Here is a 15,172-nt window from a genome sequence, read left to right on the forward strand (position 1 = left end):
CCCAAATGTGATTATTGCATACTATCATTCTCTAAGCCCTGCTACTCTGTTACCCTTACCTTCTGATGACAGGGACATCTTCCCTTACCCTCTGGGTCCTTTGAAATATGGCAGTTGGATTTTGTCCAGCTGCCACTATCTCAAGAATGCAACTATGCTTTGTAATGGTTTGTATGTTTTCTCACTGTGTAGAAGCCTTTCCTAGTCATAGCGCTATGGCCTCAGCTCTATGGTAAATATCACTGGAGAAAATAACTCCAAATTGGGGAATTACCTCAGAACTTCACAATGACTGAGGGAGCCATTTCACAGGACAAATATTACAGGCCATTTGCCACATCTGCCCAATATTACAACATTTCAATACTCTGGCACTGTAGGACAAACACAAATGGAATAAAGACCCAACTGACAAAACTTATTGAATCTTTCAGTCTGCTTTGGTCTAAAGCCCTCCCCTTGGTATTATTTAACCTAAGATCCACTCCATATGGTAAACACTAATTGTCTCCCTTTGAAATCATTACCAGAACACCTATGAGGATGGACCAAGGGATGTATGAGCCTACCCTACTGAAAGGAAATTTCCTAATCTATTGCAAAGATCTTATCAAGGTCCTTGGAAATAATACCAGCCTCATAGAGCAATCTTTCCCCAACACACTCATAGGAGACAAAGATCTTCAACATCATAATCTCCCACCTGGAGATTTGTTTACTGGAAATGTCACCTTCACAAGGATGCCCTCCAACCTCACTGGAAAGGACCATCTCAGGTATTGTTAACTAACCCCTGTGCTGCTAAATTTAAAGGCATTGACCCGTAGATTAACATTTCTCATTTAAAAAAAAAAAAGGCATCTTCACCTGATGGACATCCCCACTGAAGATCTCAAACTAAAAATATCCAGACCCACTCAAAATCAACAATCTGGACAAGAAGCACAGGGTACCTGAAGTAGACAGACAGCTTTCCTGAGTCATGACCAAGCTTGTATAACCTCACAAAAGACTCCTACTAATGCTTAATGTTCATGAAATATTTGGAATAATTCTTCTTGTAGTAGGCATTTTAGCACTCTTGTTATTCTTACTTGTAGGATTTTGAATACTTGAATTTGATTGTTTTTAAAACATTAAATACCTTCTGATCCTGCTTATTACTACCCAAATTAGAGGAACTAAGTGGTAGACAAGTGCCATAATTCAAATAACCCAAGCCATAGCAAGTTCTATCTGGTAATCTTTCTGGCTGTTGAGTATGTCTTTCTCAGCCCACTATGGACGATCAGGAGACTCTTGGTCATCTCATTTATAATTTCACCCTTCTCCCTAATTTCACTATAAACCAGACTGCCCCCTCTGATCTCACCTATCAAGTTAAAATAGTTTTGCCTCCCAGAAAAGGAAATCCCCTTTGCTTCACACTTCAACCACCCAAAATGCTAGGGAAAAATATTTCTAATGGTCCAACAATTTATCAAGAGCTATATTCCTCCTATATTTGGCTCTTGCAGAAATGCCAAGGCACAAATAACAAATGTTCTCCAATAGGCACTTGTAGCTGCAGGACCACCCTTGCAAAAGATTCTTTCAGCTACCATCAAAATACACAGCCACCCTCTTTCTGTCTGCTCAAATAAAACAGATCCCTGGTTTTCTCCTACATACCCTCTATACTAAAAAATTAGTCCATAAATAAACAGATCTAAGCAGAGACACTTTGCACTCCTACAAGATATATTTTTGCCTGCATTTACAGGGAAGAATCTTGGGCATTTGACTACCTAGACAGCTGGAGAATGGCAGGACAGTGCCTCCTTGGATGTCTAACTTCCCCTTTTTCTGTCCTTAAATTGATTACTAAAGGAGACCATATAGGAACTAAGCATAGAACTAAAAGAAGTCTCTCCACGAAAAGAACTGAAAGATGATGATCATCCAGACCCATCCAGACCCCTCTGAATATAAAGATAATAGTTGTGGGCATTCTCAAGGCTGTGGTCTCCCAAGAGAGATAAACCTTAGGGAAGGGGCCCAATTTGGGAGGATCTTCAGTTGCTGGTTTGGAATAGGTACTGCTTAGAATGAGTACATGATCAGAAATCTTTCTTGGACCATCAGCAGAATTGCCAGGTCCACTCCCTAGCCATTAGAGCCAGGGGAAGTCTTTGGATACCTTATCTCATGTTGTCCTCCATAATAGCATAGCATTAGGTTATTTACCTGTGACCCTAGGTGGATTCTGTGCCATCACTAATACTTCTTGCTGTACATGGATAAGTACTTCCCATCAGGTAGAACTGGAAACTGCTAAGATTTTCAAGCTTGCTAAATCTCTAATCCCATCCTCTAAAACCTTTGGTGAGATTTCAGATTCTCAGATATTTTTAGCTGGCTCCTGACCAGAATTGGGACCATTTTAAGATCTGGGCTACAAATTATCTTACTTATCGTTGTTTTAATTTCTTCTATATTCATTATTATCACACTGTTAATGCTTTTCATGGCCAATGTTTCAAATCCTGTCAGAACTCAGATAATGTTTGTTCAAAGACTCAAAGCCATTCATCAGGTCTACCCTTTGAATGAAAAGAGAACCTAATTGAATTCTAAATCTTATTTCCTCAAACCTCCATGTTACTCAAATGTAGTTGTAAGACCTTCATCTAGCATGCTTATTGAACATATCAAGTATCAACCACTATGAGACTCCGCCCTCTGGGAGACATGATGGGGCCTGAGCAAGTTGCAAGTTGCCAGTGCCAACCACTCTGACAATGAAATGAGATTGCATGATCATAAAAATTTGTCATTGGTGCTTTCTTACTAGAAAGATCTTGATGAGGAGGGGGAAATTTGAAAGAAGATTCAAAATGAAGTAAGCATTGCTAAGAGAGCCACTCAAAACAGAGTTGAAAGAACATTGAGGAAGTAGGGCCTATGCATGTCTATTTCAAGTCTCCTGGTTTCAATTCTCAGCCTACCATAAACTGTTGACTTTTATCAGCTGCAGCTTGTCATTTGCAACCCCCCCCCACCACCACCTGGTACTTTGGACTGAAATAATGTAACACCTGTTAGCTACATAGCCAATGTGTATTAGACAGTTTAAACTCTGCCATCACCAATCATAATTCTTTCAAAACAAGTTGTGTAACCTTGTGGGTTTTGCCTTTATAGGCCTGCACTCCCTGCTCACTATTCAGAGTACACTTTTGATTGAGGTTGACACTGTGTCTCCTGGATTGCAATCTTACCTAAAAGCTCAAATAAAAATGCTTTGGTTACTTCACAGCCTCTTCTTGATCAACAGAACAAAACCTTCATCATCATCATCATCATCTGGGATTCCATATGGCACTTTGGAAATACTTCGTTAAGGTTATTAGGCTCTATTCTTAATCTAAAACTAAAATCCCTGAAATCAAGGAATTGTAGGTATGGAAGATACGTGAAAACACACACACACGTAAATCAAAGAATTATAATTCAAATCTACCTGTTGCCTCCCAAATCCGACCAAATTTCTGCCTTCATTTTTCCACCTGACATCTGATTTTCACCTTATCACACCAAGGCTACTTTCAGCAGTCACTTCTCTGAGCCTCATCTTTAAAATGAAAGGACCAGATGATGTCCTCACTGAGATCTCTACCTCTAACACAAGTCATTCATTACGATGTTTTGTGAACCTTACAAGACAGGACCAAGATAATCATGGTGTTTATCCCATAAATATGCATTCTTAATATTTAACCACTTGATCTAACAATAGAAAAACAAAACAAGCAAACAAATATATCCAATAGTTTGAGGAACCATTCTAATTCCTACTGCATTTCTAAAACATGAAAATATATTCTGCTTTTAATATGATGCACCCTTAGGTTCTCACCTCTCTCTTTAGCTTTTCTCTCTTTTGTTCTAGCCGTTTTTGCAGTTCTTTCTGTCGAGGGGAAAGACTATATGTTGAGGTCACTGCAGATATATTTGCAGACTGTGTCCTGTGATTAGCTTTTCTATTCCCCTTACTTCGATCTGAGTTGACAGCAGAGCTTGGACGAGTCTTGGGGTTGGGTGGCGGCTGAGGGATATAAGCCAGTGGCTCTTCTGTTGATGAGTAAGCAATAGCATGAATCTTTCCTATAGGCTCTTCTTTCTTAGCCCCATTGACATTTGAGTTGGAAGATCTGGGTGACAACTGGTGAGGTTCATTTTCTGTACTATTAGCATTAATGGGGGGCAAAAACCCCTGACTCTCAATGTCTTGTAAATTCAGAAGTTCAAACTTTCCATCTTTCTCTACTAGTATTTTCCTATCCTTGTTTTCTTCACAATTTCCATCAGTTAGTGACAGGAGCACATTTTCTTGTCCAAATTCATTGGAAATACATAACTGTGACAGTTTTCCTGACATACTACTTTCATTTTCAAAATAATTTTTGTGAGTATCAGTGTCTTCCAGTGGAGGAACTTCCAGATCAACTAATTTATCTTTGAACTTAAGTTTTCGCTCCCTGTTATCATTCACAGGTTCTTGATTCTGTAGAATCTTGTTGGCTTGTATAATTTTCTCCATAATATATCTCCTTACTTCCTCATCCTCTTCCTCTTCCAGGTCTCTCTGGCTTTCCACTTTGGATTCCTGGGAAGAGTTTTCACTATCTGAATCTGATACGGGATCCAAAGGTTGGATACTTGGTACAGAAATGAAGTCATTTCTTCTTGGTGAAAGCTCATCCTTCGAAGATTTGTCAGGATCAGAATGTTGTTTGGTGTGTTCTATTTCTGTTTCATTGTCTTTTAATTCTTGGTTATTATTCTCTTCATTCCCACAAGCCATCTAAAAAAAATATGAAGTTTTCTTGAGTAAAAATTGAGACTCTTTGTCCACTTATATGTAGATGATCCAAAATGAATTTCATATTCATGCAATATATTTTATGAATGGGAAAATGTACATGTTTTTTATTTTATACTTTGCTCTTAATATTCTAATTCACATTTATGAGCACCCCAAGGGAAATACATGTGACATCAGCACTTTGGGAAAAATTTAACCCTAAATCTGAATTTGATGTTGCTAAGTGCTATATTAATATTTTTTTAAATGTTCATGCTAATGAATGAAAGGGTAACTACAAATAAGACATTATTATTTCAACATTCTTCCTCTATAAAGTTTTCCTCCCTTTAAATTTTCAGAAGAAAAATTTTTTTAATGTTTTCTCCTTATAATATTTGTATTCTTCAAAAAAGTATCTTTCTCTCCAGAATCATTACAACATCAGTCTTTGGTCAAGTTCTAATCATTTTGAGGTTCTTATAATCTTTTCAGATTATTATTGCTGCTACTTTCTGTAGGATCTATATCCAAATTCCAGGCTAATTTTCATCTCTGGGTGACATTTTCCTTCCTCAACTATCCTCAGAGGTCCCAATAATCTATGCTAAACACCATGATATAATTTGGTTTTACATTAAAAAAGCATAACTCCTTTCTCTCTCTCTCTCTCCCTCTCAAATAAATAATATCTTTTTTAAAAAAGTGTAATTCCACATGAACCAATGAACAATTCCACATAGACCAATATTATCGCATCACAAAACCCTACACTACATCTGCTGTTTCTAATTAAAGGCTTCCTACCTAACATCTCTCCTACATACAAACATACTCACCGACCAAACAAACCCTTTACCTTGCAATATTTTTTTCTTTTTCTCAGACAACTCTCTTCCTCTTAAAACAATTCTATGGGAGGTACTACTTGCTGCTCTCTTCAACCCCTTAAAATTCTCTTCCTCTTTTACTTGCTCAAAGGTCATCTTTTCTGATAGCCACCTCTTCCTAACCTGCACAGCACTGCTAGATGTCTGATAAGCAAATTAACCTGGCCCATTAAAATGTCTAACAAATAAGTAAGATTAAACTAAGATTTCTGCATTGAAATTGGTTTTTTTAAGCCATATTTGACTCTGTGGTTCATTCCGACAGTATCGGTTTCCTAATTATTCTTTGACTTTCACTTTTTAAAACCCACTGCAAAAGAAGTCGAATAAATAAAAATAAAAAGCCATCTGCAATAAAACTACCACTTCTTACAATGAAATTTTCCCCCAGCCCTCACCCTATCTCTTTCTCTGTCATCCGATTTTCCTGCCAGCCTCAAAGGAAGACATGCTTTATAATCACCCACTGGAATAGGTAAGATTGATGAGAGCACTCTGTTTTGATCACTGCTTTATCCCTAGCACCCAGAACAGCCTCTGATACATGGCAGGTGATTATAATATTTTCTAAATGAATTGAGAAATGAGACAATGAATCATGATCATCACTTCTCTAATTCTAGCACTCTGCTCTGGATCTCACACCCCTCCAGTAATGAAACTTTGGTTCAACCTTATCATTCTGGGTATCTCTGCCTGTACTCATTCTGATTATTTTTCTGTTAAAGATGCATAAAACTCCCATTTAAAGGCCATCTTAGAAAAATCTTGACTTTTTACTCTGTTGCCTTTTTCAAATATAATCCCATTTGTCCTCTCCATTGCATAAGAAAGCAAAACGGAACTAAGAGAAATTTGTGATGTAAGACTTGCTGTCTTCTTTCTCTTATACTCTCTTCCTTAACCTTCTTCAATCTGACTTCTGGTGTAATTACTGAGCTCTTAGTCCTTCTAAAGTCACCTATTCTTATATGAGTCTTACATCTTTTCTTCATTACTTTCCTATATATTGACTCTAATTTCATACATATATACATAAGCATATATACACATATTAATATATATACACACACACATATATATGCACACAGATTATGTACAGATACACATACACACCATATACATGTATATAAATAAATATAAAGAGAGAAAAAAACTGTGATCCAGGAATTGGTTCATTTTCCTGGATTTCCATTCTATGTGTCTGATAAACAGTATATGATAATATTTAATGGATCCACGTTTTCCTAATCTGCACAGCATTGCTAGATGTCTGATAAGCAAATCTAGCAATTCACTTTTTCCTAAAGGTAGTCCTATGACTGTTTTGACTCTACATTCTTCTCTATATTCATTCCCCTAAAGAGCTAATTCAGTCTTAAGGTTTCAAATATTAGCTGAAAGACCATGTCTTTTGAGAATTTGCTTTATTTTCATTTATATTAAAAGTATAACCCCATTATATTAAAAGTATAACCACCTTTTCATTTATATTAAAAGTATAACCCCATTTTACCCAAGTTTATATAAAGTAGAAATTAACTGTACTTGTTTTTATTTTTGGTACAATAAATCATATTTATTTATATTATATAAATTATAACTTTTCATTATAATTTAAATTTTATTAAGTGCTAACTTAATCCCTGTTTTCTCACTAATTAGCCCTCACCTTAGGACACAATATATAAACTCTTTATGCCTCAATTTTCTCATCTCTAAGGTGGAAATAATGATACTTGTTCTATTTTTATCAAAGGAATTTTGTGAGGTTTAGATGACATAATATATGCAAAACTCTTCAAGAATTACAAAGCACTTTGTTAATGATATTATTATGAATGCTGTTGGCAATTTATTTATACCTCTATTATGCTGGCACCACTTTTTTCTTTTTCATTAATTAACCATTCCAGGTCCTTTTCAAAGTCGTCTTCATATTCTCCACTTTCTTTTGAGTCCATATCTTTATTTTCATCCATTTTCCGTTTGTTAAAGAATAATGCTAGAAGATTTAAAAAGATAAGGTATATGTTATGTCACCTTTAGGGGGAGTAAGGAGTATGGAGATTAATATGATAAGCTAATCAACACACAGAAACACAAAACATGGAATGTTCAGAATAAACATATATCTGTATACCCTAAAAGAGAGACCAACAATGGCCAGACATTTTCTAGATGTACTGCTCTTAACCACCATCTCCACCCCCCCATTCCTGAAACCCTCATTTACAAGGAGACTAAAAAAAGGTGGATAAGAAGATTATCTGAGGCTTAGAGCAGGATTTTCCATATCCCCTGCCAATCACTGAAACGCTTTGCCCAGATCAGAGCAGATGACTCAGCTTGTAAATCACACTCATTCACATTTTTATGCTCAAATAAAAACAAATACAGGTTTCCTCTGCTCTATGAAAGTAGAGCATTCCTATGAAACCTTTTAAAAGCTAAAATGGCATAAAGCAAGGAAGCAATTACTGCTTCATAAAAGCAAAAATCCTCTTCAGATTTCTTTCAGTGAGCAAAAACAGGTACTGATGTGGGTCTTTAAAAAAGTAAACTTTCAAATAATGGAGGAAACCTGAATATCAATTCCCATCCTCAGTTTTTTAATCCTTCTAGTAGTTTATATGGCATAATTATAATTTGTGATCTGAGAGCTTTCCAACTAAGTAAAGTTGATTCTCAACTATTGTAAATGCTAATTTCCACAAAAGTCAAACTGTTTTCAATTCTAAATGAGATATATTTTTCACCAAAAATAACAAAATGTGATGCCTAAAACTATCTGGAAATAGTGACAAATAAATAGGGATGTCAGATGAAAGTTAATTCAGTCATTTTTAAGAAAACAATTCTAAAGTTATCTACAAGTTGAGGTCAGTTCCTAGCTCTGAGAACTGTTTTGTGTATAATTTTTCAAACAAAAGAAGCAAATAAATCTGTACCTATAATGTGTTTGTATATGTGTATGTATATGTGGGTGAGCATACCATATATATGTGTGTGTATATATATATATTACAGTTTTGACAAACATTTGTTAAACACTACAATATTCCTACATACATTCCTATGAAGATTATAAAATAGGCCTATGCCCTTGAGGTATTTCCCGTATGGTACTGAATAAACAAAACCCATAGATTTAAAATGTAGATAAAAACAAGTTAAAAATGTATGTAAATGGAATAAAGATAGATAGATAGATATACATATAGAACATTGGGAGGAAGAATAAAAAAGCAATTAACTCAGTCTAAAGTAGGAAACACCAAGGAAAGCTGAGATGGGCTTTGAATACTGAGTACAAGAGTTTATTACTTATTTTAGACAAAGAGAACACATGAGAAAGAGCAAACAAACATGGAAGTGCATGGAATTGTCCAGAGAGGCCTGAACATAATGTGTTCCTGAAGAAGAATCTTGAAGGAGTGATAAGGGGTCAATCTGACGTCAGATTATCTGTTCAAAAAAAAGGCTGAGGGAAAATTGTTTATGTGGATCCAATTGTCAAAAAGCAGCCAAAGGTAGAAATATATAGCAATAATCTGCACATTTTCCACCATTAACTTAAACAAAAACAAAAGAGCAATGCTTTCTAAATGTGCGTAGTTTTTTAGATTCAGTCTCAAAAGAGCTATAGAAATCTCATCTTCAGGGTCTCAAACACCTGGGACCCTATTTGTATACCTGTTTCTATACCTCAGAGCCTTCTCTTGCTCCTACACCAAGAATAAGTTACCTAAAACCTTTTTTGGAGGCAGAAAGTACAGATGTCAAGAACACATTATTTAGGATGGAAAATGAGAGATATTTTGTCTGAATTAATAAATTATCCACAAACTTTGTTTTGGCCATTGGCTTCACTGTACTATCCGCAAACCTTTGGCTAGACTACCTAACCTGGTGCCATTTTTACTGAAGGGAGATATACATTATTTTCCTTCCATTGTTCACCATCAAATAATAGTGAAAGCATGTGGGAGAACATCTTTCCACTAGCTGCACAAGCACTAGCTAAGTAAAGAGATGAGGCTTTTCACTACTGTGTATGAAAAACATTTTAACAGGTTTTAGTGAACAGAAGGTTCAAATGAGTTAAAAGAATGATGAGGACACCTAAAATGTAAATAAACTCCAAGCTAAGGCTATGGGTGAGACATACAGAAAGTGGGAAGCACTGTATCCAGTTTCCTGTGCTACAATTTAAAGGTCAAAAGACAAGCTTGAACACATTCAGAGGCTAGCAAACCAGGAGAATGGGGGATAAAAGAGAAAGAAGGGAAGAAGGGAGGCTATGAGAGTAAAATACCTTAGAACCAGACTCTGCGGAATACCTGAAAACCCTGGGAATATTATCCTAAAGAAGAGAAGATAACTGCTTTAAATTATTTTTTTTTAAGATTTTATTTATTTGAGAGAGAGAGAGAGAGAAATAGAGAGAGCACAGAGGGAGAGGGAGAGGGAAGAAGCAGACTCCCCACTGAGCAGGGAGCCCAACGTGGGCCTCCATCCCAGGACCCTGAGATCAGGACCCAAGCCAAAGGCAGATGCTTAACAGACTGAGCCACCCAGGCGCCCTGCTTTACATTATTTAAATGGCTGCTAGGTAAAGGAAGATACCTTCAAATGGTAAAACTACTGTTAGAGGCTGGAAACCCAGGGACAAATTTTGGCAATTTAAAACAGAATTTACAGGGGCGCCTGGGTGGCTCATTCGGTTAAGCGTCTGCCTTCAGCTCAGGTCATGATCTCAAGGTCCTAGGATCCAGCCCCGCTACAGGCTCCCTGCTCAGCAGGGAGTCTGCTTCTCCCTCCCTCCCCATGCTCATGCTTTCTCTCTTTTTTCTCTCTTAAATAAATAAATAAAATCTTTTTAAAAAATAATAAAATGGGGCACCTGGGTAGCTGAGTTGGTTGGGAGTCTGCCTTCGGCTCAGGTCATGATCCTGGAGTCCCAGGATCAAGCCCCACATCAGGCTCCCTGTTCAGTGGGGAGTCTGCCTCTCCCTCTGCCCCTCACCCCACTCGTGCTCTCTCTCTCTCTCTCAAATAAATAAATAAAATCTTTTAAAAAATAATAATAAAATGAAAAAAATAAAAATAAAACAGAATTTAGATTTTAAACTTGTCCTGAAATGAAGTGAGCTGCTTATTAGAAGTGTTGCATTCCTTGTCAACACAAAGAGCCTTAGAGCAAAACTGTTGAGCTAGAGGACCCTTAAGATTTATTTTAAACTTTTTATAAGCTGCAAATTAGCAAATAACTGCCAACTCATGAAAAGCAAGAGAATTTAAAAGGAATGCATAGTATCATGATAAGCTTAATCTAAAACAAATGATCAGTGCCTGAATAATTAAATCCAAGACTTAAAAAATTCTTATCTGGATCACTTAAATGTCATCTTTTCTCAGAATAGTGCTTGGTATTGGTACCCTTCCTCCACTCAAGACAAAGTTAGTTTTATGTACACGAATGTTAATCATTCAACCTAATTATTCAACTGAATAATTATAACTATTTCCAATGTATTAGTTGGATTATAATTCCTTCTAGATATTTATGTCTTGTATACTAAGAATACAAAATGTACTTTTTTTTTTTTTTTTAAAGATTTATTTATTTATTTATTTGAGACAGAGAGAATGAGAGAGGGAGAGCACATGAGAGGGGGGAGGGTCAGAGGCAGAAGCAGGCTCCCTGCCGAGCAGGGAGCCCGATGCGGGACTCGATCCAGGGACTCCAGGATCATGACCTGAGCCGAAGGCAGTCGCTCAACCAACTGAGCCACCCAGGCGCCCACAAAATGTACTTTCTTAAAGAACTCAAAGTAAGGTTTCAAAACTTCGTAAAGCAAAGGTTGAGAGCAATAATACTTTGAGGTAACCTAGAGAAACCAAATCAATACTACAGAGTGAGTTTATTTACCACTGCCTAGCTGCAAGACAGGCTAAATCACATCAACCGTTATGTCTAACTACTAATTAAAAGTAAGGGCACCATGGATGATGTAGTACAAACTAAAACTCATTGTGATCCAAAATACTTACATAAATAATACTGTTTTTCACAGTCACAAGTGCCTTAGGATAATCAGCTTTCTTTTCAGACCAGGGATCCTGGAATTTATAATTCTAAGATGTTAAGGTTACATAACTAATTATTAGAATAAGATTTCTATGGAACTCTTCAGTGTTCTCCTTTAATTTTTTTGATAAACATAGTTCTGAATTTGTAAATAAATAGTTGCCTGAGGACTTTTGTTAGCTACGCTTTATTATTTACAAAGACTCTCACCCATGTGAAAACTCAAATTTAACGCCAAAATATCAGCATAATAAATAAAAATAAAATGATTACAAATCAAACATATTAGGTGTTATTAAATCATACGATTATGCCATAATTAAAAAGAGGAAAAGCCTCAGCTGCAGTGACTCTGAGAAGTAAATGAAGATGCATTAAATTTGTACTGCCGCCTTCTCCTGTACCTTCAAAAACCTCATGGCTGGTTGCCAAGTAAACAAAGAACATAAATCATAAACTCTTGTTACCAAGTCCCTTAAGCCTTTTTCAAATGCGTCACAGGATATTCAATCCCCTTCAGTTCTTTTAATCATCATCCCCAGGGTACTGGCCATATGGTACACAGTCATCATGCTGGAACAAAAATATATCTTACACAAAATGAATCACCTAACACTTATTCCTGTGAGTTTCACACATTTAAATTTCAATGTTTATCATCAGTAAAAATCTATGTAAGTGGCTTAGATCAGAACCACCCTCTTAACAGGTTAACTGTAGTAAGAGACAAATTAATTCCTTCCCCCTGGGTGTCTGTTAAATCCCATGCGGGTATGTGACTGCAGATCTTTTAGTGTGAGTCTAAGCCGAGTCTGTATTTATACACTTTTGACAACTTTCTTTCAGGATTCAGACATTTGAAAATAGTTTAATCTAATTCCTTGACTCCAGTCTTATCTCGTAGCCTTTTGAACATAGGCTTGTTTAAAATCTAAGAGAATTAAAAAAACAAACAAACAAACTCAAAGAGAACCTGTTTTAATACAAAATAAGTACTAAAGCAAAAGCTAACCCTTAATAGCATCATGAGACCATCTGGTCCATTCTTCTTGCTGCATTTTTCCAAACCGAAATCCTATGAGTAAAAAATTTTTAAATTCATACTCCGTCACAAAGTATGACAATGATATGTTACACACATTAGGTGATAACTTTAATTTGTATCCAGGGTCCCCAGGTACCATCAACTAAATGAATACCTGAGCCTCTTCATGGAAGAGAAGTAATGCATAGTATCACTTCAGGAGTGACTTTTTTCTCCCAGGATGAGAACTTTGAGAGGGGAAAGAAAATGATACAAATGAGAGACTAAGCTACACTCAGACGGGTTTTCCCTCGTACAAACCAAGCAAGGTGTTGCCAGACATCCCCGCAGGTTCCGTGGAACCCGTACTCGGCAGGATCAGGCGCCAACAGGAAGGCTCTTCCTCTCTTCTAACCACCTTTCCTCCCAGTTGTCCCACACGTTTTACCCCCGTATCCTCTCTCCCACCGTAAGTATCTCCACACCATCCTTCCCTTCTCTCCCTCTGTATCCCCTCCTGCCTGTGTAAGATGCAGCGGCTGGGGTCACAGAGATGGCCGGGGAAGTTCTCCTCTCTTCCTCTTTCTAAGCTCTGACAGTGAGGCGAGGGAGACCCCAGCACCGGCTCCCACGGCGGAGAGAACCCGGCTGCCATAGCAACGGCGCGCCTCCACGTCCTCCATCCGGGCCTCTCTTACTACGAGCGCGCGATGGACCAGCGCAGGCGCAGACGACAAGCTGAGAACACCTGCCCCTCCTGGCGCTCTTCCTGGAATCTGCAGAGGACCTGTCAGGCTGCGGTTTCCAAGGAGACAAACAAGAAAGCCCTGCATCACCGGCAAGGTTGGGGGCGTGAGTCCGAATTGGTGAAGGATCACTTTCTTGGTTTTAAGTTTTCCCACGTGGGGGCGCCTGGGTGGCTCAGTCGTTAAGCGTCTGCCTTCGGCTCAGGTCATGATCCCAGAATCCTGGGGTCGAGCCCCACGTCGGGCTCCCCGCTCTGCGGGAAGCCTGCTTCTCCCTCTCCCACTCCCCCTGCTTGTGTTCCTGCTCTCACTATGTCTCTCTCTGTCAAATAAATAAATAAAATCTTAAAAAAAAAAAAAGTTTTCCCACGTGTAGCAGTCTCGCCAAATACGGAATTTCTTAGAACAGTTTCTGGATATATATATTTCTGTATGTTATTCGCCGCTGGCATCAGAATCATTTCCATTTTGACTAGTAGGTACCAAATTGCTAACTAGTTACCAGATTTTTCACTCGAAGCTTCCCTCCCACGACCGCGAATGAAAAAAACAAATCCCAAAAGAGTGGTCAAAAGATGTTTGCTCCAGCTTTCAAGCGTGTCAAAATGGTCAACTAGGATTTTCTCAAATCCTCTTTAAAGATCGCCTTTATTATAAAGGGGAAGCAAGATGAATTGTATTTTTTTAAGATTTTAGTTATTTATTTGAGAGAGAGGGAGAGGGAGCACAAGCAGGGGGGAGGGCAGAGGGAGAAGCAGACTCCGTGCTGAGCAGGTAAACCCCTGGGATCATGACCTGAGCAGAAGGCAGAGGCTTAACCGACTGAGCCACCCAGGCGCCCCGCAAGATGGATTTTAGGTTGCAGTAACAAATGATAAGATTTTAGAAATTGTCTATTCCCTGCCAGAAATAGACAAAAAACAGGGAGGAAATATGAAAATGTTTCCTCAGTACTCCAGAATTTTCAGATTATTTTTTTGTTTGTTATTAGAATTTTTATCACTTGGTACATTGGAGAGCATCTTTTCTTCAAAGAGGATCATGTAAAATTGAGTTTTAAAGTATTCTCCAAACAGCAGAGTAAACTAAGTTAAAAAATAAAAAGATTTAAGGTTAAAATGGATTACAATATTGAGTGCACTTCCTAGCTGCAGTGTATAACTTATAGTTCTAATGATTTAATGTTTCTTCTGCTACAGGACTTAGATCTTAGGCCAAACACTTGAAAAAGATAAAATACAAAATCATTGAGTGTTTAAGGTTCAAGGAATTTTAATTAAATCTCCTTTAATAAGTATAGAATTACTACAAAAGCTACTGTAACATCTAAGTTTCAGAACTCCTACTAATTTTTTTCCACTGATCCTCCCAAATATTTGTAAATGTTTTTACAAATGTTATGGTCTATAGCACCATTGTTCATAGTAGCCAAAAAGTGGAAACAATCCAAATGCCCATCAAATGATGAAAGCATAAATAAAATGTGGTATTTCCATACAATGGAATATTTTAAGCGATAAAAAGGAATGAAGTACTGGTAAATACTACAACAGGGATGAGCCTTGCAAACCT

The 15,172-nt window shown here is 37.4% G+C and overlaps 1 protein-coding gene across 8 annotated transcripts in view; it reads right to left on the bottom strand.

Annotated features, from left to right (window-relative positions):
* The window catches only part of CCDC181 (coiled-coil domain containing 181), a 42,256-nt gene extending 28,657 nt beyond the window's left edge, over positions 1 to 13,599 (bottom strand). For 3 of the 8 annotated variants that reach the window (XM_081824552.1, XM_081824551.1, XM_031034963.2), the window contains exons 1-3: positions 12,843 to 13,366; positions 7,602 to 7,741; positions 3,899 to 4,846 (exon numbers count right to left, since the gene is read on the bottom strand). In XM_081824552.1, the coding sequence (XP_081680678.1) occupies positions 3,899 to 4,846; positions 7,602 to 7,741; positions 12,843 to 13,014 (1,260 nt within the window). In that variant the 5' untranslated portion in view covers positions 13,015 to 13,366. The other 5 variants (XM_081824554.1, XM_081824553.1, XM_081824555.1 and 2 more) reach the window with 5 other exon arrangements.
* Positions 13,600 to 15,172: the final 1,573 nt, after the last annotated feature.

Source organism: Leptonychotes weddellii, chromosome 6 (genome assembly GCF_054177405.1).
Source record: "Leptonychotes weddellii isolate Sample4059 chromosome 6, ASM5417740v2, whole genome shotgun sequence".
Classification (NCBI taxonomy): Eukaryota; Metazoa; Chordata; class Mammalia; order Carnivora; family Phocidae; genus Leptonychotes; species Leptonychotes weddellii.